Source organism: Motacilla alba, chromosome 3 (genome assembly GCF_015832195.1).
Source record: "Motacilla alba alba isolate MOTALB_02 chromosome 3, Motacilla_alba_V1.0_pri, whole genome shotgun sequence".
NCBI lineage: Eukaryota > Metazoa > Chordata > Aves > Passeriformes > Motacillidae > Motacilla > Motacilla alba.
Window position 1 is genome coordinate 203,028 of NC_052018.1, and position 23,480 is coordinate 226,507.

General features: G+C 64.1%; 4 protein-coding genes across 5 annotated transcripts; all 4 read left to right on the top strand.

Moving 5' to 3' along the window:
* Positions 1–882: 882 nt before the first annotated feature.
* On the top strand, positions 883–11,704 carry LOC119699506 (uridine-cytidine kinase-like 1). The gene is made up of 14 exons (XM_038133125.1): positions 883–1,206; positions 1,516–1,622; positions 1,824–1,994; positions 2,418–2,489; positions 2,717–2,906; positions 3,000–3,061; positions 3,344–3,360; positions 4,074–4,172; positions 9,854–9,947; positions 10,051–10,113; positions 10,212–10,334; positions 10,408–10,515; positions 10,589–10,745; positions 10,859–11,704. Exons 1-14 carry the CDS (start codon positions 951–953, stop codon positions 10,930–10,932), a joined length of 1,593 nt encoding a protein of 530 aa, XP_037989053.1. The 5' UTR covers positions 883–950; the 3' UTR covers positions 10,933–11,704.
* Positions 11,705–11,709: 5 nt separating this feature from the next.
* On the top strand, positions 11,710–14,529 carry DNAJC5G (DnaJ heat shock protein family (Hsp40) member C5 gamma). Of its 2 annotated transcripts, XM_038133128.1 has the most exons (4): positions 12,025–12,269; positions 12,877–13,090; positions 13,252–13,405; positions 13,938–14,529. In XM_038133128.1, the coding sequence occupies exons 1-4, from the start codon at positions 12,157–12,159 to the stop codon at positions 14,012–14,014; spliced, it is 558 nt and encodes a 185-aa protein (XP_037989056.1). In that variant the 5' UTR covers positions 12,025–12,156; the 3' UTR covers positions 14,015–14,529. The 2 variants fall into 2 exon arrangements, with proteins under 2 accessions (XP_037989057.1, XP_037989056.1); XM_038133129.1 differs by lacking the exons at positions 13,252–13,405; positions 13,938–14,529 and having other exon boundaries at positions 11,710–12,269; positions 12,877–13,014.
* Positions 14,530–14,731: 202 nt separating this feature from the next.
* TRIM54 (tripartite motif containing 54) lies at positions 14,732–18,717 on the top strand. Its single transcript, XM_038133126.1, has 10 exons — positions 14,732–15,552; positions 16,003–16,175; positions 16,494–16,665; positions 16,742–16,837; positions 17,044–17,277; positions 17,491–17,513; positions 17,603–17,727; positions 18,043–18,144; positions 18,280–18,318; positions 18,512–18,717. The coding sequence occupies exons 1-10, from the start codon at positions 15,385–15,387 to the stop codon at positions 18,520–18,522; spliced, it is 1,143 nt and encodes a 380-aa protein (XP_037989054.1). The 5' UTR covers positions 14,732–15,384; the 3' UTR covers positions 18,523–18,717.
* An 837-nt stretch (positions 18,718–19,554) lies between these two features.
* LOC119699509 lies at positions 19,555–22,550 on the top strand. Its single transcript, XM_038133127.1, has 2 exons — positions 19,555–21,108; positions 21,994–22,550. The coding sequence occupies exon 1, from the start codon at positions 20,057–20,059 to the stop codon at positions 21,074–21,076; it is 1,020 nt and encodes a 339-aa protein (XP_037989055.1). The 5' UTR covers positions 19,555–20,056; the 3' UTR covers positions 21,077–21,108; positions 21,994–22,550.
* Positions 22,551–23,480: the final 930 nt, after the last annotated feature.

Below are 23,480 nucleotides of genomic sequence, written 5' to 3' on the forward strand. Positions count from 1 at the left end.
GGGCAGAGCAGCCCCGGGGATCCCCGGGGTGACACCTGCAGGGAGGGCTGTGCAGGTGAGCCCCGGGGATCGCCGGTGTGACACCTGCAGGGAGGGCTGTGCAGGTGAGCCCCGGGGATCCCCGGTGTGACACCTGCAGGGAGGGCTGTGCAGGTGAGCCCCGGGGATCGCCGGTGTGACACCTGCAGGGAGGGCTGTGCAGGTGAGCCCCGGGGATCCCCGGGGTGACACCTGCAGGGAGGGCTGTGCAGGTGAGCCTCCAGCCCCGGGGATCCCCGGTGTGACACCTGCAGGGAGGGGCTGTGCAGGTGAGCCCCCAGCCCCGGGGATCCCCGGTATGACACCTGCAGGGAGGGGCTGTGCAGGTGAGCCCCCAGCCCCGGGGATCGCCGGTGTGACACCTGCAGGGAGGGGCTGTGCAGGTGAGCCCCCAGCCCCGGGGATCCCCGGTATGACACCTGCAGGGAGGGGCTGTGCAGGTGAGCCCCCAGCCCCGGGGATCGCCGGTGTGACACCTGCAGGGAGGGCTGTGCAGGTGAGCCCCCAGCCCCGGGGATCGCCGGTGTGACACCTGCAGGGAGGGCTGTGCAGGTGAGCCCCGGGGATCGCCGGTGTGACACCTGCAGGGAGGGCTGTGCAGGTGAGCCCCCAGCCCCGGGGATCCCCGGTGTGACACGTCCGGGCTCTGCCGGTGAGCCCCGGGGCGCCCGGGGCGGGGCCTCGGTAACGGGCGGGGCCTCGGTAATGGGCGGGGCTCATCTGGGGCGGAGCCTCGGTCGGGGTGGGGCCTCGCTCAGGGGCGGGGCTCATCTGGGGCGGGGCCTCAGTCGGGGGCGGGGTCTCCGTGAAGAGCGAGGCCAGCTGAGGGGCGGTGCCTCGGTCAGGGGCGGGGCCTGTTCCCGTGCCGTGCGCACACGTCCGGTCCCGGCAGCCCCCGCGGCCGCGCGGCGATGGCGGCGGCGGGCGCTGAGGAGCGGCGGGGGGCGGCGGGGCCGGAGCGCGGACACAGCTCCGGCCCCGGCCCGCTGGGCTCGCTGCTCAGCCGGCTGCCGCTGGCGCCCGCCCCGGCCCCACGGCGCCGCACCGCCAGCCAGTGCAAGCCGGAGCCGCCGCTGCTGCGCACCAGCAAACGGACTATCTACACGGCCGGGCGGCCGCCCTGGTACAGCGAGACCGGCGCGCCCGTAGATGAGGCCTTTGTCATCGGTGAGCGGTGGGACGGGGAGGGGAGGGCATGGAGCCGCATCAGAAAGGAGATGGAGCCGGGACCGGGCCGGGGGGGGAGGGAGCCGCATCAGAAAGGAGATGGAGCCGGGACCGGGCCGAGGGGGGATTGGAGCCGGGACCGGGCCGGGGAGGGGATGGAGGCCGGACCGGGGCCGGGGTCGGGCTGCGGTCGGAAATCGTGGAGCGAGGCCCCGAGGGACGGCCGAGGAGGGGCTGGGACCGGCCCAGAGCCGGATCCGGGGCCGTGACGGATCCGGGCCGGGGCGGTGCCCCCGCCGCTCCCCGCAGGCCTGTGCGGCGGCAGCGCCTCCGGCAAGACCACGGTGGCGACGCGGATCATCGAGGCGCTGGACGTGCCCTGGGTCGTGCTGCTCTCCATGGACTCCTTCTACAAGGTGCGGGACGGGGCCCGGGGGCCGGCGCGGCGCTGAGCCGTGCCCACACTCGCCGTTCCAGGGTACCGCTGGGCACTGCCGGTGCTCGGGGTGCGGGGATCGGGCGCGGTGCTGCACGGGGCTGGGGTGCCGGTGGATGCCGGTGGTGCTGGGCGCTGCCGATGCCCCGGGCCAGGCGCTGAGCGGTGCCGGTGCCCGCAGGTGCTGGATGAGGGGCAGCAGGCGCTGGCGGCCCGCAGCGACTACAACTTCGACCACCCCGATGCCTTTGACTTCGAGCTGCTCGTCAATGTCCTGCGCAAGCTGAAGAAGGGCAAGAGCGTGAAGGTGCCGGTGTACGACTTCACCACGCACAGCCGGCGCCGCGAGTGGGTGGGTGCCAGGGGCCGGGCTGGCAGGGTCCCGGGAACGGGGAGCACCTCTGGGCCCTGCAGGGCCTGGAAGGCTAAAGGGAGGGGACGGCTCGGGGTCATCAGGAGTGGGGGACTCATCTGGGGGAGACTGTGGGTGGATGTGCAAACAGGCCAGTGCAGATATGAGGGAGGGTCTCAGTGTGGAGAGGTGCTGGGAAGATGGCATTGAGCAGAGGCTTGGGATCTAGAGCAAGGTTCGGGGACTGTCCTGGGCTGCAGCATCGTGCACAGGGATCAGCTATGGCTCCAAGGCATTGGGTGCTGCAGGACGGTTAGGGGGAGCCCCAGCATGGGGGGTGGTCAGTGCCCTGTCTGTGTCGGTGTTGGTGCTGCCGTGACACGTGAGAGAAGCAGGACAAACCCAGCTCCTGTCTGCCTGCAGAAAACAGTGTACGGGGCCAACGTCATCGTGTTCGAAGGGATCCTGGCCTTCGCCAACAAGGAGCTGCTCAAGGTATCGCTGCCTCAGGTGGCCGCTGGCCCGGGGGGGGACGTGCTGCAGCAGGCCAGGCACTGGCCCTGGGTGCCCCTGCAGCAGTGGGGGCTGTGCAGGGAGGTCGCTGTGCGTGCTGGCAGAGCACACGTGCCAGAGGCCTCGGGGGAGGCGATGCTGGGTGCCGCTGCGGGCTGCAGCTATGATGAGAGCTGCATAGGGGGTGCTCACCCCTCCCAGTTTTCCAGCTGCTGGACATGAAAGTGTTTGTGGACACGGACTCCGACATCCGTCTGGTGCGGCGGCTGCAGCGCGACATCATGGAGCGCGGGCGCGACGTCGCGGGGGTCATCAAGCAGTACAACAAGTTTGTGAAGCCGGCCTTCGAGCAGTACATCGAGCCCACCGTGCAGGTGGCCGACATCGTGGTGCCCAGGGGTGAGGCCGGAGCTGACCCTGGCGTGGGGAGCGGGTGCTGTGGGGCGGGGGGGGGTCAGCGTCGCCCACCTGCCTCCTCTGCTCCACCCTCAGGTGGGGAAAACTTTGTGGCACTGGACCTCATCGTGCAGCATGTGCACAGCCAGCTGGAAAAGGTGAGCCAGGCGTGGGGAAGAGAAGGGTCCTGCATGCAGAGGGCAGGATGTGGCTGCACGCAGACCTGTGCTCTTGGAGCACCTGGGGGGGTCTTGGCATCACCCCTCTCTCCTCAAAAGGCTCCAGCATGGTGCCTGGGGGAGCAGATCTGTGAAGTGGGCACTGGGGAGGAGGGTGGGCAGCCACCTGGGCTGTTGTGGTGGCTGTGCTGGCCTGTGAGTGACTGACAGGGTGTCCTTCCTGTTCCCCTGTGCTGCGCCGGTGACCTGTCCACCCCCCAGCGGGAGATCACAGTCAGGTACGTGGGACCCACGGCTGCACAGGAGCCTGTTCCGGCCTGGGGGGGCTGCTGGCACCCCCTGGACTCCGAGCCTTGCTGCCTCCGTGTCCCTGCTGGCAGAGCTCTGCTGAGCTGCCTGAGCGCAGCTGCTCCTCCCCAGTGCTGCAGGGGCTGTGTCAGCTCCGTGGGGCCTGTCTGGCTGCAGCTCTGGGCTCTGTGTGACACACCCCGCACTGTGGCTGATGCATGTGGCCAGCTCCCTGCCCTGCTCCAGCCCCTGCGTGGAGCAGGGCTCCTGTCCTGGCTGCTGAGTTACCCTGGGCTGTTCTTCTGCGGGAGAGGTGCCCTGCATGGTCCCTGTTCCTGGCAGTTCATGTCCCCTTTGAGCAGCACAGCCCTTGCTTGTCCCTTGTGGTGCACAGCCCGGTCCCAGGGTGCAGGGGAGTGTCCTCCCTGCAGAGCTGCAGCTCCTGGTGCTGCAGAGGCTGCAGCAGCAGTGTGTGTGGTCTGGGATGTTCACCCCAGTCTTTTTGGGTAATCCAGCTCTGGGGTCTCATGCCTGCTACCAGACTTGGGGCGTTCTTCAGGGTCCGGGTGGGAAGGCCGAGCACGGTGCTGACCTTTCAGAGGGGTTTTTCTGGAGCCTTCCTTTGGTGGGGTGTGTCCCTGCAGGGGCCCCGGGCTGTGAGTCTGCGTGTGCTGCCGGGCTCTGAGTGCCTTCCTCCCCGCAGGGCAGCCCTGGCCTCGGCCCACCAAGGACAGCCCCTGCCAAAGACTCTGAGCGTCCTGGAGAGCACGCCGCAGGTGCGGGGCATGCACACCATCATCAGGTACATCCCTGCCCCAGGCCCCTGCCCTGGGCTGCCTGGTGGCATCTCACCACAAGGCCTGGGGTGAGTTTCTTCCCTTTGCCCCTGGGACCACAGTCGTGAGGGTTGGCCTGGAGCAGAATAGCTAAATGGAGCTGGCCCTGGCCCCTTGGGCACTTGTCTGGTGCCCAGACCTCTGCACGTCTGCTTTGGGTGATTTCTGAGCCTAAGGCAGGCTTTTCCTACAATGGGAGGGGACTGGTTGGCTCTTTCCTCACTGGAGCAGCTGGTGGCATGGAGCAAGGTACCCCTTGCCCCTCTGCCAGGGCACTTGGGTTTTGAGGTAGCTTAGAGAAGGGACCTGGGCAGCTGCTTCTGTGACACTCTTGATCTTTCCTTTGCCCTCTGATGCTCCTTTTTTCCACGTGGCTGTAGCATCAGTTAGTGAAGGGTCAAGGGCTGAGGCCTTTGGGACCACAGAGAGGTTCATGTTTTTGCAGCTGCAGAACCTGGCAGTCCCAGGTGTGTTTCTCCGCAGCAGAAAGGGGATGTTGAGCTCAGTCAGGTCCTCCTGTGCCTCTCATGCTGTGGCTGCTGTGGCACCTGTGTGTTGGCTTGGAAAGTGTCAGCTCATGTCCTTGTGAGAGACCTGGGCAGGACTGAGTGCACTTCCAGTAAGCTCGTGGGGGATAGCAGGTGCGGTGGGATGCGGATCTGCTGGAGAGCAGGAAGGCTCTGCAGGGGCACTGGGACAGTCTGGGTCGATGTGCTGACACCAGCGGCATGAGGGTCACCAAGGCCAAGCGCCAGGCCCTGCCCTCGGGTCACAGCAGCCTCATGAAGCACTCCAGGCTGGGGCAGAGGGGCTGGAAAGGCCGTGGGAGTGTTGGTCAGCAGTGGCTCAACATGAGCCCAGGTGGGCAAGAGGCCAGTGGCACCTGGGCTGCCCCAGCTGGACCCTGCTGGGGCACCTCCAGTGCTGGGGGCAGCTCTGGGCCCCTCCTGGTAAGAGAGACATTGAGGGAGCGTGTCCAGGGCAGGGAACAGAGCTGGGGAAGGGGATGGAGCTCAGGAGAGGCTGAGGGAGCTGGGAAGGGGCTCAGCCTGGAGAAAAGGAGGCTCAGGGGGCACCTTCTTGCTCTCTATGGCTTCCTGACAGGAGGGTGCAGCCAGGTGAGGGTCAGGCTCTGCTCCCATGGAAAAAAGGGGCAGGACAAGAGGAAGCTGCCTCAGGCTGCTCCAGAGGAGATTTAGGTTGGATATTGGGAGCAGTTTCTTCATGGAAAGGATTTTCCAGCCTCAGCACAGCTGCTGCAGGTAGTGATGCAGTCCCCATCCCTGGTGGAATTCAGAAGCCACGTGGATGTGGCACTGGAGGGTGCGGGCTAGTGATAGCCTTGGCAGTGCCGGGGGAGCAGCTGAACTTGATCTCAAAGGGCTTTTCCAGCCCAAACAGTTTATGGTGGTCTGGTACTCATGACCACATACAGGCTGGGCACCTCCTTTCCTTCTCCTGCCTCCTGTGGAAGCACAGGCTCCGGGGCAGGTCCTGGCACTAGGACGGGTGATGTGGCAGCCAGGTGTGCCAGGCAGAGCCCTGTGCCAGTGCCCAGTCCCTCCCCCGGGCTGTGGCTCCCCCTCTGTAGCACAAGCTCTTCGTGACCTTAATCCCCTGAGGCTCAGGGCTGTGCAGGCTGCCCTGGGGGTGGGATGGCTTTGCCTGGGGCTGCAGGGCTTTGGCACCGCTGGCCTCACGTGGCTGTGCTGGTGCCGTGCGGGAGCAGGGCCAGGGGTGCTGGGGAGGCAGCTGAGCCCGTTCCAGATGGTGAATGAGAAATGCCACCTTTCTGAGGAGCATCGCCTCAGCCTGCCAGCTGCCCTGAAATCCTGCTGGGCCGGTGCCTTTCCCGAAGCTCTGAGCTGAGGAGCTCTGCTGGGTCTGTGTCAGGGGCAGCGAGGCAGCCTGTGTTCCTGGGGAGACTTGGTGGCCCTTGTTGGCTTCTGTGTCCCTTGGGCATGGCATGGGGCTGTTGCTGGTCACCATGCGTGACCCTCTGCTCCCCAGGTGCTGCTTTTGCCTGCTGCCCTTCTCTTGGGCTCCCAGAGAGCTCCAGGCTGGTGAGACTCAAACACACCTTTAGCCACCTTTCCTGCGCCTCAGTGTGCAGTTACTGCATCTTAGCAGACCTGTCTCTTGTCTTGATTAATGTATTTCATGTTTAGACTCATGTGTTTATTATTTTTTATCAATGAAACAACCTCACAACTGTGAGTTCTACAGTCTTTCATTAGCAAAACACAAAACAGCTAAGTATCTTTTGTTACAAAGCCTTTTAAAACTGAACTATCTAATTAAAAAATAACACTTAGATTATTTTCCCTTTTAACCTAATAAGTAATCTCTCAAAGCTTACAATGTAGACTTTTCTGTCTAATTAAAAAACATCACCCAAACCTAAGAAAAAGAAAGAAAAAAAGGTAAAAAGAACAACTTACTTCCACCCTAAAACCTCCATCTTCGTATTTATTTCTATATTCTAAAACCCCAAACTCTTAAGTTTTCCACACTGTAATATTACACACTTCTAACCAACTACCCACTCATAATCCTAGTGCTATTAATTAGTTTTAAAAGTCTTCTCCACAACCTCAAGTCAAATACAGCACTCTTACGAGTCTGTGCCTTTCAGCACAGAAAATTTAAAAATCTCAACATCTCAAGTTCCATCATCAAACACTGGCTTGGGTGAGAGGGGCCTTTGGAGGCTGCCTAGCTCAGCCCCTGACATCGGCAGGGACCCTTCCACTGCCCAGGCTGCAGCTCTGCAGTGCTCATGGAGGGCTGCTGCTCCCACAGCAGAGCCTGTCTGGGTGTCTGGCCGTGTCCAGCCCAGCAGAGCCTGTCTGGCTGTGTCCAGCCCAGCAGAGCCTGTCTGGCCGTGTCCAGCCCAGCAGAGCCTGTCTGGGTGCCTGGCTGTGTCCAGCCCAGCAGAGCCTGTCTGGGTGCCTGGCTGTGTCCAGCCCAGCAGAGCCTGTCTGGGTGCCTGGCTGTGTCCAGCCCAGCAGAGCCTGTCTGGGTGCCTGGCTGTGTCCAGCCCAGCAGAGCCTGTCTGGCTGTGTCCAGCCCAGCAGAGCCTGTCTGGGTGTCTGGCTGTGTCCAGCCCAGCAGAGCCTGTCTGGGTGCCTGGCTGTGTCCAGCCCAGCAGAGCCTGTCTTTGTGTCTGGCTGTGTCCAGCCCAGCAGAGCCTGTCTGGGTGCCTGGCTGTGTCCAGCCCAGCAGAGCCTGTCTGGCTGTGTCCAGCCCAGCAGAGCCTGTCTGGGTGTCTGGCTGTGTCCAGCCCAGCAGAGCCTGTCTTTGTGTCTGGCTGTGTCCAGCCCAGCAGAGCTGTGAGCCAGGGTTCTGCTCCCTCCTTGTCCTGCCCGGTGCTTCCCAGAGCAGCTCTCTAGGGTGTCAGTCCTGCGTGCCAGTCAGCACCATTCCCTGTGGCTCCACACCACTCTGTCTGCTGGGAGGGTGTTGGTGCCAGCGCATGGGCATCGTCCTGGCACATCAGGCTGGCATCCAGGGGAACCACTTTACACAGCAATTTTCTGCTGTTGTGGAGAGACAGAGACTGAAAACGAGTCCCACACTGGAATAGCTGCGTGGCCTGAGTCATGAGGCTGAGAATAGATGGAGTATGAAGGATGCGGTGTCGGGATGAGGAGGATTGGTATCCCATTGCCAGAGGGCATGTTACATGAGATGCTGGGCAGAAGCTCTTCCCTGAGCGTGGTGAGGCTCTGCCTCAGGTTGCCCAGGTAGCTGGCTGCCCCAAGGGCAGCTGGACAGGCTTTGGGGGAACCTGGTCTAATAGAAGGTGTGGCTGCCCATGGCAGGGTGGGGGGACAAGGTGACCTTTAAGGTCCCTCCCAGCACAAACCATTCTGGGACTCTAGCCCACTCATGCCCAGATTTCCTGGTGCCTGGCTGAACCAGCTGGCTCTCAGCTGCCGACAGTCCAGTTGATGCACAGAGCTGATGCTGTGATCAGGCCCCAGACAGATGCTCCTGGTCCCTCTGTCATCTCCTGAGCATGCTAGGGAAGGCTGAGCGCCAGCTGCAGTGCTGCCATGCCCAGCTGCAGGCTCCCAGGGTGCTGCAGTGTGCTGAGGTTCATCTGCCTCCTCTGTGGATAGGAGCAGCGTGTTTCCTCAGGCTTCACCCAGGCAGTGATGCCGTGGGGTGAGGGGGTGCAGTGGGGACAGCGATGTCCCCTTTGGCAGTGCTCTGCCAGCTGAGGGGGTGGGATGGTGGCACGGATGGATCCTGGTGCCCTGCTGCTGCCCAGCACGGCCGGGCTGCCCTCCCTGGCACAGCCCTTCCCCCTGCCCTGCTTGTGCCCTGGGCAGGGAGAAGCTTCCTGGCTGTGTCAGCACTGGGGTCCCCAGGGGTTCCCCACCCCAGAGGAACCTCTGCAGGAGCAGTGGGAGGCCTGTCCCACCCAGCCAGGGGCCAGTCCCAGTGGGGACAGGCTGCAGGGGAGGCAGGGAGGCTGCTGGCTCATGCTGCTCGCGGGCTGCTGGGGGTGGATGTGTGGGTGCAGCCCACCTGTGAGTGCTTGCTGGCAGCTCTGGGAGCCGTAGGCAGGGTCTTCCAGACCAGAAGTGGGGGGTTTTTTTGCCTTCCCTGGGGGTGCTGGCTGTGCCCAGGGGTGTGGGAATGTCTGTATGCCACAGTCACTGCAGATGCTCAGCTGTGAGTGACCCTGGAATGGCTGCAGGAGCACACAAGGACAGCAGTGACTGCTCGTCCTCCTCCAGACGCCTCGGTGGGGCTGCCTGTCATCCACCAAGGTGTAAGAAATGGCAGATGATGTCTTAAAATACTGAGTAAAAATATTCAATATCCTTCTGCCTCTTCAGGAGTGTTGCCAGCTCCACTTCTTCCATCTGGGAACGGGCAGGTGTCTGTGGGACTTCTTTGTCCTCGTGTTCCCCACGAGGCTGGTGGGAAGGGTGCTCCCAGTAGGAAAAGTCATTTACTTTCCCTCTGCTGTGGGGTTAGTGCCCTGCATGCAGGGCTGGCTTTACCCCTCCTGGGGGAGAGGTTTCCTGGGAACTGCAACCCCATGGCAGCTTTGTTCTGGGTTGTGTTTGTTTTACATCTCAGTGCCTTCAGTACATCAGAGCTGTGAAAAGGGCACCTGGTTCTTAGCAGTGCTTTATCTCTGACTTGGGACATAGTAGAGGGGAGAGCTGAGGACATGTTCAGCTCTTCTGTCACCAGCATGCTCAGCCATGGTGCACAATGTCCCCTTCCACAGCGGGGTCCTAGCCTATCCTGGCTCTGCTCCTGTTCCACCCCAGGCTCCCCAACACTCGCCCACTGCTCCTGAGTTTGTGCTGCCCCAGGACTGATGGTCCTGCCTGACCTGTTCCTACTCACCATTCTCTGCCTGCTCTCTCTGGTGTCTGTCAGTGGTGTTGCACCTCCCTCCCAGGTAGCTGAGCCACTCTCTCGCCTCTCTAATCCTAAGACACAACCTGAGGTCTCAGTGAGCCCCACAGTGCTGGTGATCACTGACTGTGTCCTTCCAGGAGTGTCTGGTTCCCACAGACTGGGGCTGCTGTCCATGCTGGTTGGCCCCTGGAGCCCCACCTGTGGTCTGCAGGGGATGGCAGGGGCTCTGTCCCCACCTCACTCGTGTCATCCCTGCCAGGAACAAGGACACGACCAGGGACGAATTTATCTTCTACTCCAAGCGCCTGATGCGGCTGCTGATCGAGCACGCCTTGTCCTTCCTGCCCCTGAAGGTGAGTGCCCACTCCTGGGCGCAGCCCCAGCCCATCTCCCCTCCTGGCTGCTCCCATCGCAGGGGGTCTGGCTGCCCCCCACTCTGTGCTCCCCTTCCTGCAGTCGGTCACGGTGGAGACGCCCCAGGGCACCACGTACGAGGGGAAGCGGTTCCACAGGCAGCGGGTGAGGCACGATCCCGGCTCCCTGCTCCCCGGGAGAGCACAGCTCCTGGCTCAGCACGCGCCGGGAGCACCCAGCACGTGTCCTTGCCCCTTTCCCAGATCACCGGCGTGTCCATCCTGCGGGCAGGTGAGACCATGGAGCAGGCCCTGACCGCTGTCTGCAAGGACATCCGCCTGGGCAAGATCCTCATCCAGACCAACCTGGACACGGGGGAGCCCGAGGTGAGTCCTGCCGCAGCCCGGCACGCGGCCCTGCGCCGCTGGCACGTCACCGACGCCCTCCTTCCCTCCCCAGCTGCACTACCTGCGCCTGCCCAAGGAGATCAGCGAGGACTACGTCATCCTCATGGACAGCACGGTGTCCACGGGCGCCGCGGCCATGATGGCCGTGCGCGTGCTGCTGGTGAGCGCCGGGCGCGCGGCGGGGCGCGGGTCCTCTGCGCCCCGCGGGGCTCTCACCCCTCGCTGTGCCGCAGGACCACGACGTGCAGGAGGACAGGATCTTCCTGCTGTCGCTGCTGATGGCGGAGATGGGGGTGCACTCCGTGGCCTACGCCTTTCCCCGCGTCCGCATCATCACCACCGCCGTGGACAAGCGCGTCAACGAGGAGTTCCACATCATCCCGGGCATCGGTGAGGGGGGCCGGGGTGTGCTGCGCCTCGTGGCTGGGGCCTTGTGGCCACGCCAGAGGGACGCTGGTGGCGCTGGTGCTGCTGCCCCTTCACTCTGTTCCTTTCTCTGCCAGGTAACTTTGGAGACAGATACTTTGGCACCGACGGCCCCTCGGCCTGGTGTGAGAGCGACAGCACGGACTGCTGAGCTGGCTGGCCGCAGGACCGCGGGCTAGGCTGGCTGCAGGGCTGGCCCCCATCCCTGCCCCCAGGAGAGGCCCTGAGCTGCCAGCTGTGCCCGCCTGCCAGCCCCTGGCTGTCCTGACCTGGACAAGCCCCTGCTGCTGGTCTCCCTCTGCCCCAAAGGACCAATCCTCCCCAGGGAGGAGGAGAAGAGAGGGACGGCCTCTCCTGCGGACCACAGAGAGGGGATATTTAGGGACATTCCTTGCTCCCAGAGCCCTGCCTCTGGGCCTGGGCCAGCCGTGCCTCCAGAGGGAGTGGTGGCCTCCCTGCGGCTGTGCCTGAGGGGGTGCTCACCTTCTGCCCACGGGAACAGGGGGATGGGGTCCAGTCCAGGCGAGCTCCATGCCTGGAATCCATATTTATTTGTATTTATTGTGGGCGGCCCCCCGCTCCGGTGGGACCCTCTGACATCAGGGACTGGACCTCACGGCTCCACCCCGTCCCTGCCAATCCACACTCCATCCCTGGCCCCAGGAGTTGGGGGGCCGGCGTGGGGCTGCCTTCCCGGTGCTGTCCCATCCCCGGTGCGCAGCGTGCTGCTGGTGCCCGGGGAGTGGTGAGGTGTCCCCGGTGCTGCCCTTGTTGCTCAGGTTCTTTTTCCAAAGGGCAGCGGCAGCCTTGCCCCCCTTGCCCCCGCCACCGGCGGCAGCAGGCAGGTCCGGGGGCGGGGGTCTGTCCCCGCAGCCCCGGCCCGGCCCCGGCCGTGCCGTCACCACCCCCTCGCCGCCGTTTTGTACCAATAAAGGAGCAGCGCGATGCCCGTGTGCCGCCTCCTGCTGCCGCCGCACCGGGTCGGGCGGTGCGGGCTGTCCCCGGGGCCGGGCCGCGCCGTGCCCCGTACCGGCTGTCGTGGGACTGGCCGTGCCCCGTACCGGCTGTCGTGGGACTGGCCGTGCCCCGTACCGGCTGTCGGGGATGGGCCGTGCCCCGTACCGAGCGAGCCGTGCCCCGTACCGGGTGGCGCCGGCCGGGCCGTGCCCTGTGCCGTGCCCCGTACCGGGTGGCGCCGGCCGGGCCGTGCCCTGTGCCGTGCCCCGTACCGGGTGGCGGGCGGCGCCTGCGCAGAGCGGCGGCGGCGCGGGCGGAAGCGGCGGCGGGGCAGGGCCGCTCGGTCGCTCGGTCGGCGGGGCAGGGCCGTGGCGGTCGCTGCCGCCTCCCGTCCGACCCCGCGAGGCTCGGCGCGGCCATGGCGGAGCCCCCGCGGCCGCAGCGGAAGCTGTCCCGGGTCGGGGAGAGCCTGTACCGCGTGCTGGGGCTGCCGAAGGGCAGCTCCCCCGAGGAGATCAAGAAGGCCTATCGGTACGGGGGGGGGGCGCGGGGTCCTCCTGGCGGCCCCGGCGCGAGGGTCCGCCCGCCAACGCGGCCGCCATCTCGTCCGGATGGCCCCGGTCCCGTCCCGGCGGCCAGGGTCGGTTCCGGGAAGCCAGGCGTTGACCCGTGCCGGGGGTCCTGCGGGGGTGCGGGCTGTCCCGGGCACCGGGGCTGTGACCCGTGCCGGGGCTCCCGGTTCCATCGCGGGGGTGCGGGCTGTCCCGGGCACCGGGGCTGTGACCCCATGGCGGGGGTTCTGCGGGGGTGCGGGCTGTCCCGGGCACCGGGGCTGTGACCCCATGGCGGGGGTTCTGCGGGGGTGCGGGCTGTCCCGGGCACCGGGGCTGTGACCCCATGGCGGGGGTTCTGCGGGGGTGCGGGCTGTCCCGGGCAGTGACCCCATGTGGGGGTCCCGGTTCTGTCGCGGGGGTGCGGGCTGTCCCGGGCAGTGACCCCATGTGGGGATCCCGGTTCCGTCGCGGGGGTGCGGGCTGTCCCGGGCAGTGACCCCATGTGGGGGTCCCGGTTCCGTCGCGGGGGTGCGGGCTGTCCCGGGCAGTGACCCCATGCCGGGGTCCCCCCGCTGCACCCGCAGGAAGCTGGCTCTCAAGTACCATCCCGACAAGAACCCCGATGACCCAGCGGCAGCCGAGCGGTTCAAGGAGATCAACAGCGCCCACGCCACGCTGAGCGACGAGGACAAGCGCCGCCTGTACGACCAGTACGGCTCCCTCGGCCTCTACGTGGCCGAGCAGTTCGGCGACGATGCCGTCCGGCACTACTTCCTCATGTCCAAGTGGTGGTTCCAGGTGAGCCCGGTGCCCGTGGGGCTGGCGCGGTGGGGCTGGCGGGCCAGGGACGCTCAGTGGTTTGCTGTGCTGGCGGGCTGGTGTTTGAGTGAGTGGGCTCTCGGGACTGCTGTGATGGGTCAGGGACTCGGGTGAGCTCATGTCGTCTGTCCCTGATGCAGGCACTGGTGCTGTGCTGCGGGGCCCTCACCTGCTGCTGCTGCTGCTGCTGCTGCTTCTTCTGCTGCGGCACGTGCTGCCAACCCAAGGAGGATGAGTCCTACAAGTACGTGGACCCCAAGGACCTGGAGGCACAGATGCAGGCAGAGGACAGCGGTGAGTCAGGCGGGAGCCCGGCAGCTGGGAGCACCCGCGTTTGCTCTGTGGGGGCTCTGGGGTCTCCCCATGTCCCATCCCGTGTAGGGGACAGAGTTCTGGCCTGGGTCTTGGGTTGGTTTTAGCCGCAGCTCTTACTTCCAGCCAGCCCTTGGTGTTTGCTGTGTGGGCCAGGGCTGGTGACAGTGACAGAGGGAGCCACTGCGTGGGCCATGGGTGCACCTTCTCCTTCCCTCTGGACAAAGGCCCCCTGAGCAGGCCTGAAGCTCAGAGACCCTGGGGCCTGTGCCCTTCGGGGCCAGAGCACGGGAAGAGCAGCTGTGCGTGTTCCTGGCACTGGCCATACTGGTGTCAGCGGGGCTGGGTGACTCCTGCAGGTTTCCTTGGGGTCGGGGCACTCCCACAGAGCTCTGCACTGGCCCGGGGTGTGTGGCTTTGGGCTGTGGGAGCCCTCGAGGCGGGGTTGTTGATCCCTGCTCGCTGGCGCCACAGGGTGGGGCTGAGGCGCTGATGTGCCGCTCTTCCTTTGCAGATCCTCAGGGCCCGGTTGTAGCGCAGCCGCCGGCCAGCACGGAGCCGCTGCCAGCCAGCGCCAGGAGCGAAGCCTGAGGCCGGCCCCAGCCCGCCGGCTCCCCCGGGACTGGGGCAGGGATTCTCCTTTGGGACTGTCACTTTCTGGGACCACGGTCCCGCCCCCCGGGCTGCCTCATCAGCCTCGGGAGGGATAGAATCTCAGGTTAATTTGGCCAGCATCACTGCACAGGCTCCTGGGCCCCTGCTCGAGCTCCAGGGCAATGCCCCTGTGTCCCAGCACTGGTGGTGGCAGTGGCCTGGAGCCCGTGCTGCTGTGGCCCCCTTGAGTGCCTTGCCCGTGCCCAGGTCGGGCACCGAGCACCAGGCACCAGCAGAGATGCTCCGGGCCGAGCTCTGTAGCTCTCTGGCCGAGACCATTAGCACTGTAACCTCGGGGCTGGGCTGAGCCCGCCCCTCCTCAGCCCTCCCGACGGCTGCTGGGTGCCAAACGCTGCTGTGGGCTTGGGGTGCTCCTGTGTGTACCCCTTCCCTCTGCCCGCTGGGTTTATCTGGGATTTTGTGGGCACCATTAAAGGCCGATGGGAGGGGAGCGTGCGTGTGCCTGGGCTCTGTCCGGGGCTGCTGGAACACACGGCAGTGCCTCTGCCTGGTGGTGTCCATGCTGGGGGCTGTGCCCGTGGATCCTGCGGGGTGCTGGACTAACCGGGTCACGTCCTGCGTGGAGTGGTCATGTCGAGCGGAGGGAATGTCACCTGTCACCTGTCACCACCTGGTCCCGCTCTCTGTCCCCTGCTGCTGGCTCCCCGGGCTCTGCCCTTCCCTCTCCTCGCTGCTGCGGTCCCGGAGCCCTGCTCCCCCCTGCGGGCACCGCCCTGCCCCTGCCCCACACGGAGCCGTGGCCAGCGCTGGCAGGGATGGCGCCGAGGAGCCGCTTGCTCGTTCTTCCCATCTCTGGTCACTGCCTCTGCCCGCAGCTGCATGGGCTCTGCCTCACGCCCTAAATATAGCCAGGGTGCCAGGGCGAGTGAGGATGGGGTGTCCTGGCAGCAGCCCCTCCGCCCTGCTCTTCGGGGGGGCTGGCACTGCGGGACCCCAGCCTCCCGCAGCCCTGCTGCCGGCAGAGCGGGGCACACGCTCCTCAGCATGACCGCCAGCCCTGCAGCCCCTGCTCCAGCCAGCCCCGGTCCCCGGAGCCTCGGCCGCTCCTCCTCCCGGGCAGGGATCAGCGGCTCCCGGTGCCGGGACCGGCCGGTGCCCAGGGGTGGGCAGGAGCGGTGACTCAGTGTCACCCGACGCCGCCGACAGCTGCGGCCCCGGCGGGGCGGGGGCGGCTAAAATTAGCGCCGGGGGCCGGGGCCGGGGCCGAAACAAAGCGGGCACCGGGCGGCCGGAGCGGAGCCGCGGGACAGAGCCGGGTTGGGCCGGGACGGGCCGGGACCGCGGCCATGAACTTCGCGGTGGGGCTGAAGCCGCTTCTGGCGGAGGCGCGGAGCATGGAGAGCCTGGAGAAGCAGCTCATCTGCCCCATCTGCCTGGAGATGTTCTCCAAGCCCGTGGTCATCCTGCCCTGCCAGCACAACCTCTGCCGCAAGTGCGCCAACGACGTCTTCCAGGTGGGACCCGCCGGTGGGCAGGGGAGGCACCGGGACCTCGGTCCCTAGGACCCCCGTCCGGCGGGTGGTGGCCCCGTTATCCCGGGATCCCCGGCCAGCGAGGCGGAGGGGCGGGCGGCACCAGGAACACCGGGATCCTCCTCACAAGGGGGGCCTGGTCTGGCACCGGGAATCCCGGCTCCGGGACGGGCCGCTGGGGGCTCCGGTGGGCTGCGCCCGGTGCCGCTCCCGGCTGGCGGGGCCGGTGAACGGGAAGCAGGGGCCGTGGCCGTGTGTGAGTCCCGGTTTGTGTCCACACCGGTGGCCGGGCTCTTGCCCGTCTCCGTCTCTGTCTCCGTGCCGTGGCCGTGCACGGGTCCGTGCTGGGGGCTGTGGGGCGCAGATCCGTGGGGGCGGGAGGTGCCGGGGATGCGGGGTGCCGCCGCCGTGACCCCCCGCGTACCCCCCCAGGCCTCCAACCCGCTGTGGCAGTCGCGGGGCTCCAGCGCGGTGCCGTCGGGCGGGCGGTTCCGGTGCCCGTCCTGCCGGCACGAGGTGGTGCTGGACCGGCACGGCGTGTACGGACTGCAGCGGAACCTGCTCGTGGAGAACATCATCGACATCTACAAGCAGGAGTCGGCCCGGTCCGGAGGCGCGGGGACCCCGGGATGGGAGGGACGAGACCTGCGGGTGGCAGCGAGCCCAGCGAGAGGGCTGGGGGTGGGAGCCCGACGGGACCCCCCGAGTCACGGAGCCCGCACAGGGCCAGGGAATATCCCTGGGGCTGCGGCTGTCTCCAGGGCCGGGGTATTCCTGCTGTCAGAGTGTCCAAGGGGCTGAAGGGTCCCCAGGAGCCCAAGGTGTCTCGAGGGCTGGGCAGCTCCCAGGGCCGGTGCTGTCTCTGAAGCTGGGGTGCCTCTGGGGGCCGGGGTGTCTCCCTGACACCCCCAACCCCCGTGCAGACCCCTCCATGCCAAGGCTGAGCAGCACCTCATGTGCGAGGAGCACGAGGACGAGCGGATCAACATCTACTGCCTGCGCTGCGAGGCGCCCACCTGCTCCCTGTGCAAGGTGTTCGGGGCGCACAAGGACTGCGAGGTGGCCCCGCTGCCGGCCGTCTACCAGCGGCAGAAGGTGGGGGCCCCCGGGGGTCTCGGGGGGCCGAGGGCACCCACGCAGCCACCCTCACGCCCAGGCCCTCTGCTCCCAGAGCGAGCTCAGTGACGGCATCGCCATGCTGGTGGCGGGGAACGACCGGATCCAGGCCATCATCACGCAGATGGAGGAGATCTGCCACACCATCGAGGTTGGCACCGGGGGCTGCGGCCCGGGGCCGTGCCAGGCAGGGAGCTGGTGGCGTGGGGAGCGCCCAGCCCCGGGGCTGTGCTGGGGGCGCTGGGAGCAGCCCTGCCGCCCGGCGGTGCCAGGGAGGGAGGGAGGTGGTGGCCCTGGGAGCGCCCAGCCCCGGGGCTGTGCTGGGGAACACCGTGCGGCCCTGCCCCTGTGCCGCAGGAGAACGGGCGGCGGCAGAAGCAGCACCTGGGGCTGCGGTTCGACGCGCTCTACGGCATCCTGGAGGAGCGCAAGAAGGAGCTGCTGCAGAGCATCGCCGCCGAGCAGGAGGCCAAGCTGCAGCGCGTCCGCGGGCTCATCCGCCAGTACGGAGACCACCTGGAGGCCTCCTCCAAGCTGGTGGAGTCAGCCATCCAGGCCATGGAGGAGCCCCAGATGGCCGTGTACCTGCAGGTCCTGCCAGGGCAACGGGGAGAAAAGGGGGGGGGGGGCTGGGACTGCCCTGGGGCCGTGTGGTGGTGCCGTGGTTCCCCGAGGGGTGTGGGGCTGCTCCCGGGGCTGTGCTCACCCAAAAGGGGCTGTGGATGGCCCTGGGATGGGCAGGGGTGGAGCTGTGGTGGGGGTGATGTCTAGGAGACACTGAGCCCCCCTCGTTTTCCTTCACAGCACTCCAAGGAACTCCTGAAAAAGTGAGTGGGGACTCTGGGGGGAAGAGGCCTTTGGCTGGTGGCCCTCTGGGGCTGGACCCTGCAGCTCCCAGGGTGTCTGTGCCCTGCAGGATCACAGACATGTCCAAGGCATCAATGAGCAGCCGCCCTGAGCCCGGCTACGAGAACATGGACCACTTCTCCATCAACGTGGACTACGTGGCTGAGATGCTGAGGACCATCGAGTTCCAGACAGGTGCCTGCACTGGGGAAATTGCTGCTGTCCCGAGGGGGCCCTGGGGCTGCCCGGGGTGCCCAGAGCCCCAGCAGAGCCCCCCTCACCACATGCCTGGGGATGTGTCCCCCACCTGACCCCCACCCAGGGGCCCTGCAGGGTCAGTCCCGCCCCAGGCTCTCCCTGGTTCCCACACCCAGCTGGTCACATTCCTCCTGGGAGCTTCCACCCCGGGGTGTCCTGCTTGGCCACGTCCCTCCTGGCATGTCCTGGCGTGTCCCCATGATGCGGGAGGGAGGGAGGGAAGGTCCCACCTGAGCTGTCCCCTGCCCACAGAGCCCCTGGGCGAGGACGAGGGGGATGGACCTGGGGACGGCAGTGAGGCCGCAGCGGACGAGGACCGGCTGGACAGCCTGGAGGGGCCTGAAGGTGCTGAAGGTCAGTGCCTGCCATGACTGCCAGGGCCGCCTCCAGGGCCAGCCTTTGGCTGTGCCACGGTCCTCGTGTGGCAGCACGGGCCCTGCAGGGCGCTGGGGCATCGCTGCTCGAGCTTGTCACTCTCTCCCTCTGCAGATGTGGGGCCGAGGCAGAAGCCAGCGAGCTCCCCCCATGGTGAGACCCTCGTGGGGAGTGAGATGGGCACGGCCACAGGGCGCCGTGGGGCAGGGGAGACCCCCCGGCAGGGGGGACGAGGGTGTGGAGGGGCAGGTCACACCCCAGGCTCCCCCAGGCCATCCCTGTCCCTGCTGCAGGGCGTGGGAAGGGGGTCCCGGGGTCCCAGGGCTCAGGCTGCTTTTCTGCACAGGTCAGCACTGAAGTGAAGCCGCGGGGCAAGGCTGGCATGTCCTCAGCTCTGGCTGTCCCTGTCACCCCGCCCTGGCTGTGGCCATCCCCGGCACTCTCGGGCAAGCTCCATCCCTGCTGCTGGAATTCCCCCCATGGGCTTCTCTAAGATCAAAAGTGTGTGAGGACACTTCTCCCTCTCCAGCATTAAAAGCGTGTGAGGCCACGCTCTCCCGTGTGCTGTGTGGGTGGGCTGGGGGCTCGGGCTGCCCCAGAGCAGCTCTGCCCGGCCCCACAGGGTCTGGCCCGGCGCAGCCCCTGCCCCACCACCCCAGCGGTGCCCCCAGCGCCTCGGGCAGGGGGCTGAGCCCCCGCAGCCCCAGCGCAAGGCGGGCTCTGAGCGCCGGGCCCTGCCCGCAGCCGCTGCCGGGGGCGATCCGGTGCCCCCCTGCCCGGCCCGCCGCAGCCGCGTCCCCCGGGAGCGCGGAGCAGACGCGGCCGGGAGCAGCCGGCTGGGTACACAGGCGGGCCCGCGGCGCCGCCCGGGCCGGCTCCCCCGGGAGCCCGCGGCTGCGTCACCCGCCGGCCCGGTCGCCAAGGCGGCGGCTGATGATGCACACGGGCCCCGGGCCCTGGGGGTCCCCTGGCGAGGTCCCCGCAGCCGCAGCGCGCCCAGCCTGGGGACAGCAAGGGCTGAGCCCTGCGGACCCCCGGACCGCGGCCAGGGGCTGGGACAGGGAGGGGACCGGGACCAGGGGACCAGGGTGGCAGCGCGAACAGCTCAGCTCTCTGTCCCCGAGGTGGCAGAGGGGACAGCTCTGCTCTCTGTGTCCCCGAGGTGGCAGAGGGGACAGGTCTGCCCTCTGTGTCCCCGAGGTGGCAGAGGGGACAGCTCTGCTCTCTGTGTCCCCGAGGTGGCAGAGGGACAGCTCTGCTCTCTGTCCCCGAGCTGTCACCCCAAGCAGAGGCCATGTGGCTGCCAGCAGACCAAGCCCAGGGCCAGCCCAGCTCCTCTTCACCCACCAGAACTGTGCCTGGGGGGGGCTCGGGCTGTGCCTGGGGAGCACGAGGGGCTGTGGCTGCCCCGTGGCTCAGGGATGTTCCCTTGTCGCTGCCACCCTCCGGAGGTGGCTGGGAGGGACTCCCCAGCAGCCCCTCAGCTGCCTCGGATGCCTCAGGGGAGCCCCAGCCTGGTTCTCTTCTGTTTTGGGCAGTTTTCTTCCCTGTGTTTGTGTCCAGGTGCTCAGCACCCCTCACTGCCCCCCAGACCCCCTGGGATCTGCTGATGCCTCTGCTGTCCCGTTAAAGTGCACCCCCTCCTGAGACTCCAGGGACGGAATCTCTGTGCACCGAGCACGGGTTCCAGCACATTCTAGCACTGAGATTCTAGCACATTCTAGCATCTCTGTGCACCGAGCACGGGTTCCAGCACATTCCAGCACGTTCCAACACGCAGCCTGCTCCAGCCGCTGTTCAAGGGACAGGAAGCGCCATTATTTCTCTTTGTTATTTCTCTTTATTCTTCCCCATAACTGTGCTTCCAAAGGCCTTTTTCTCCACAAGGAGCATGATGCTGACGTTCCTAAGGAATGCTTTTCCACCTTCCCCCACAGAGGCAGGTGGCTCGTCCACCTGCTGTGGTCATGTACCCAGCTGTGTGTCCCGTTGGTGGCATTTTGTCCCTTTTCTTGGGCTTGTACCGAGTTTGTGTGGCAAACAAACTGCCCCCACGCCCAGGAGAGCCAGAGGCAGCTGGCTCCAGCAGGGACCTGCTGCTGGCCCAGGCAGGGCCCCGGGGACGGCAGCAGCTCCTCAGGTGTTATTGTGCATTAGCGGGGATAATGTGTTTAGGGAGGGGAAAAGAGTCCTTGTGTGCTGGGAACTGCAGCCGGAGAGGAATGACAGCGTGAGAGAGCCGCCCCCTGCAGCCCCCCGGGCCACCAGGAGGGGCGAGAGGAGGCGATCCGAGAGCTGCAGCAGGGATTCCCCACAGCCTGTGGGGGCCCGGGGCTGGCAGAGACCCCCCCAGAGCCTGGGGAGCCCCCCGTGGCAGCAGAGACCCCCCTGCAGGACCTGGGGGAGCCCATGCAGGGCAGGTGGGTGCCCAGAGGGGTCTGTGACGCCCTGGGAAGCCCCACGGGAGCAGGGTCCTGGCAGGGAGCCGTGGGGAGAGGAGCCCGTGCAGGAGCAGGGTCCTGGCAGGGAGCTGTGGGGAGAGGAGCCCGTGCAGGAGCAGGGTCCTGGCAGGAGCCGTGACCCTGTGGGTGCCTCAGGCTGGAGCAGCCCCTGGGGGACTGTCGCCATGGAGGGGACACACAGAGGAGCAGTTTGTGCGGGCACAGCCCGCGGGAAATGCCGGCTGCAGAGGGCTGTCTGCCTCCCACTCTGGGCAGGCAGGGATAATCACACATCCCCCGAGCACACAGACACAGCTCTCTCCCGGGATTTTCCCGGGAAGCTGCGAGAAGCTGTGAGACAGCTCAGAGACAAGAACGAGAAACAATTCTGCTGCCCACTTGCTGCTGCTGCTGCTGTGCCCGTGTGGAACGTGCTGTGGAGGTTGCTTTACCAAAGGGTGGCTTGCTGACCGGACTCTGGCGATGGAGCTTGGATTCGCTGGTCAGTTGGATCCACGTGTGCCGTGGCTGTCTGTGGTGGGAATAGAGTATGAGAAATGTGTGAAAAGCAGCTTTACCCCCAAAGAGTTGCAGCCAGGCCAATTATCCAAGATCAGAAAAGGTTTGACTCACAGCTGTAACCAATAAGGAAGAACAGTCCTATAGGACAGGGAGAACTGGCACCTAGAGTCCTTTGCTGCCTGGGCTTTGAAGAAGAAGGAGCAGTGTTGAGAAGAACCACCCATGAGAAATCACCGGGAAGGTCTGGGACTCTTGCAATAAGATCATGACACTTCTGCACTGAGAGCACAACAGCTGTCTGCCAGGGCGGTGGGTTTTTCCTGGTGGTGTAGAACAGTTCAGCAGGATAAAGGGGTTTCTGGCCGTCTCTGCCATCAGGATGACTCCCAGATGTGTTAGAAAGTCTCTTTTTCCCAGCCCGGCTGTGGCAGAAGGATCAGGACTCCTCGGCTGCAGTTCTCAGGGTTGTTTGTTATTTCTCATCTCTTACATTCTTTCTCTGGCCTGCCGAGGTCTGTTCAGCAGCTCAGCCAGGGGCACACTGCCCTCCCACGGGGCTGGTGCTGTCTTTTATACTAAAAACTCCCTGTACTGTATTTACAATTCTGTTCCCATACCTATCACCTGTGCCGCACAGTCAGTCTCTACTCTGAACCAATCTGAAAGTGCCAACATCACCCAAATCGTGGAGGCTGGGAAGGAGAAGGAAGCAGGACAGGGCACGCCCAACTCCCTCCATCTGGGGACCCCAAACCTCCATTCTAAAAACCCCAAAATTCTGCTTTTCACCCCCTGACAACGACTACTACGCTGCTTAAACTTTTGTGAGTGTAATTCTCCACACAGAGCTGGTAATTTGTTCCAGGGTCGAATTCCACGTCCCGGGTGCCTTGGGCTGCGTGCCAGGGGCTCGGAGCCCCCTGCCCGGGGCGGGAGCCCAGAGGCACGTCCTGGGTCCCGCCGTGGCTGATCAGCTGCTGCAGTGGTGGCCCAGTGCCCGTCGCTCCCGGCAGGGACTGCAGCACCTCTGCCCTCCCTCAGGAGCAGAAACCCGAGGGTCGCCCCAGCCCTGTGCCCCTGCACCCCCGGGAGGGAGGAGCTGGAGAGCAGGGAGCAAAGCTGAGCCTGGGGGGCAGGGAGGGGCGAGGGGAACCAAACCCAGTCCTTCTGGGATTCATTTTCCTTCTTGTTGCCCCGCTCTGACACGATTGGTAATAAATTAAACTGATTTTCCCGAATCGAGTCTGCTTTGAAAATCCTCACGGGGCTTTGGGGCTCAGGGAGCGATGCCGGGTTTAAATCTGAGATTAAAATCTGAGTTTAAATCTGAGATTAAAATTCCCCAATCCAAAGGGTCCTTGGCTGGCTGTGACCTGGGGAGATCCGACAGTTTTACTGCTCGAGCTGGAATTTTCCCCATCCTTTGGGCAAGCTGTAAAGTGACAATATATTATAGCATGGATCGCCATAAAATAATGATACATTATATAGAGGATCCCCATAAAGTGACAATATATTATATCATGGATCACCATAAAATAAGGATATATTATATAGAGGATCCCCATAAAGTAACAATATATTATAGCATGGATCACCATAAAATAATGGTATATTATATAGAGGATCCCCATAAAGTGACAATATATTCTAAAATGGATCACCATAAAATAATTATATATTATATAGAGGATCCTTATAAAGTGACAATATAGTGGATCTCCATTTAGTAACACTATTTTATATAATGGATCACCATAAAGTAACAATATATATATAATTATATATATATATATTATAAATATACAATATAATATAGTGGATCACTATAAAGTTGCAATATATTATATAATGGATCACCATAAAATAATGATATATTACATAGAGAATCTCCATAAAGTAACAATATAGTGGATCTCCATTTACTAACAATATATCATGGATCACCATAAAGTAACATTATTTTATATAATGGATCACCATAAAGTAACAATATATTATATAATCTATCACCATGAAATAACAATATATTATGTAGTGGATTGTCATAAAATAACAATATATTATGTAATAGATCACCACAAAGTAACAATATATTATATAATGGATCACTATAAAGTAACAATGTATTATATAGTGGGTCTCCATAAAGTAACAATATATTGTATAATGGATCACCATAAAATAACAACTTCATCTATAATGGATCTCCATAAAACCCCGATATATTCTATAATGGATCACCAAAAAATAATGATGTATTATATAGAGAATCTCCATAAAGTGGCAATATAGTGGACATCCATTTAGTAACATTATATTATATCATGGATCATCATAAAGTAACAATAT

Coding starts and splice junctions, on each gene's coding strand:
- DNAJC5G (XM_038133129.1), top strand. CDS start 11,726: ATGCCCGTGTGCCGCCTCCTGCTGCCGCCGCACCGGGTCGGGCGGTGC. Junction 12,270..12,876: donor GAGATCAAGAAGGCCTATCG/GTACGGGGGGGG, acceptor CTGCACCCGCAG/GAAGCTGGCTCTCAAGTACC.
- TRIM54 (XM_038133126.1), top strand. CDS start 15,385: ATGAACTTCGCGGTGGGGCTGAAGCCGCTTCTGGCGGAGGCGCGGAGC. Junction 17,728..18,042: donor GACCATCGAGTTCCAGACAG/GTGCCTGCACTG, acceptor CCCTGCCCACAG/AGCCCCTGGGCGAGGACGAG. Junction 18,145..18,279: donor GGGGCCTGAAGGTGCTGAAG/GTCAGTGCCTGC, acceptor CTCCCTCTGCAG/ATGTGGGGCCGAGGCAGAAG.
- LOC119699509 (XM_038133127.1), top strand. CDS start 20,057: ATGATGCTGACGTTCCTAAGGAATGCTTTTCCACCTTCCCCCACAGAG.
- LOC119699506 (XM_038133125.1), top strand. CDS start 951: ATGGCGGCGGCGGGCGCTGAGGAGCGGCGGGGGGCGGCGGGGCCGGAG. Junction 1,207..1,515: donor AGATGAGGCCTTTGTCATCG/GTGAGCGGTGGG, acceptor CGCTCCCCGCAG/GCCTGTGCGGCGGCAGCGCC. Junction 1,995..2,417: donor ACAGCCGGCGCCGCGAGTGG/GTGGGTGCCAGG, acceptor GTCTGCCTGCAG/AAAACAGTGTACGGGGCCAA.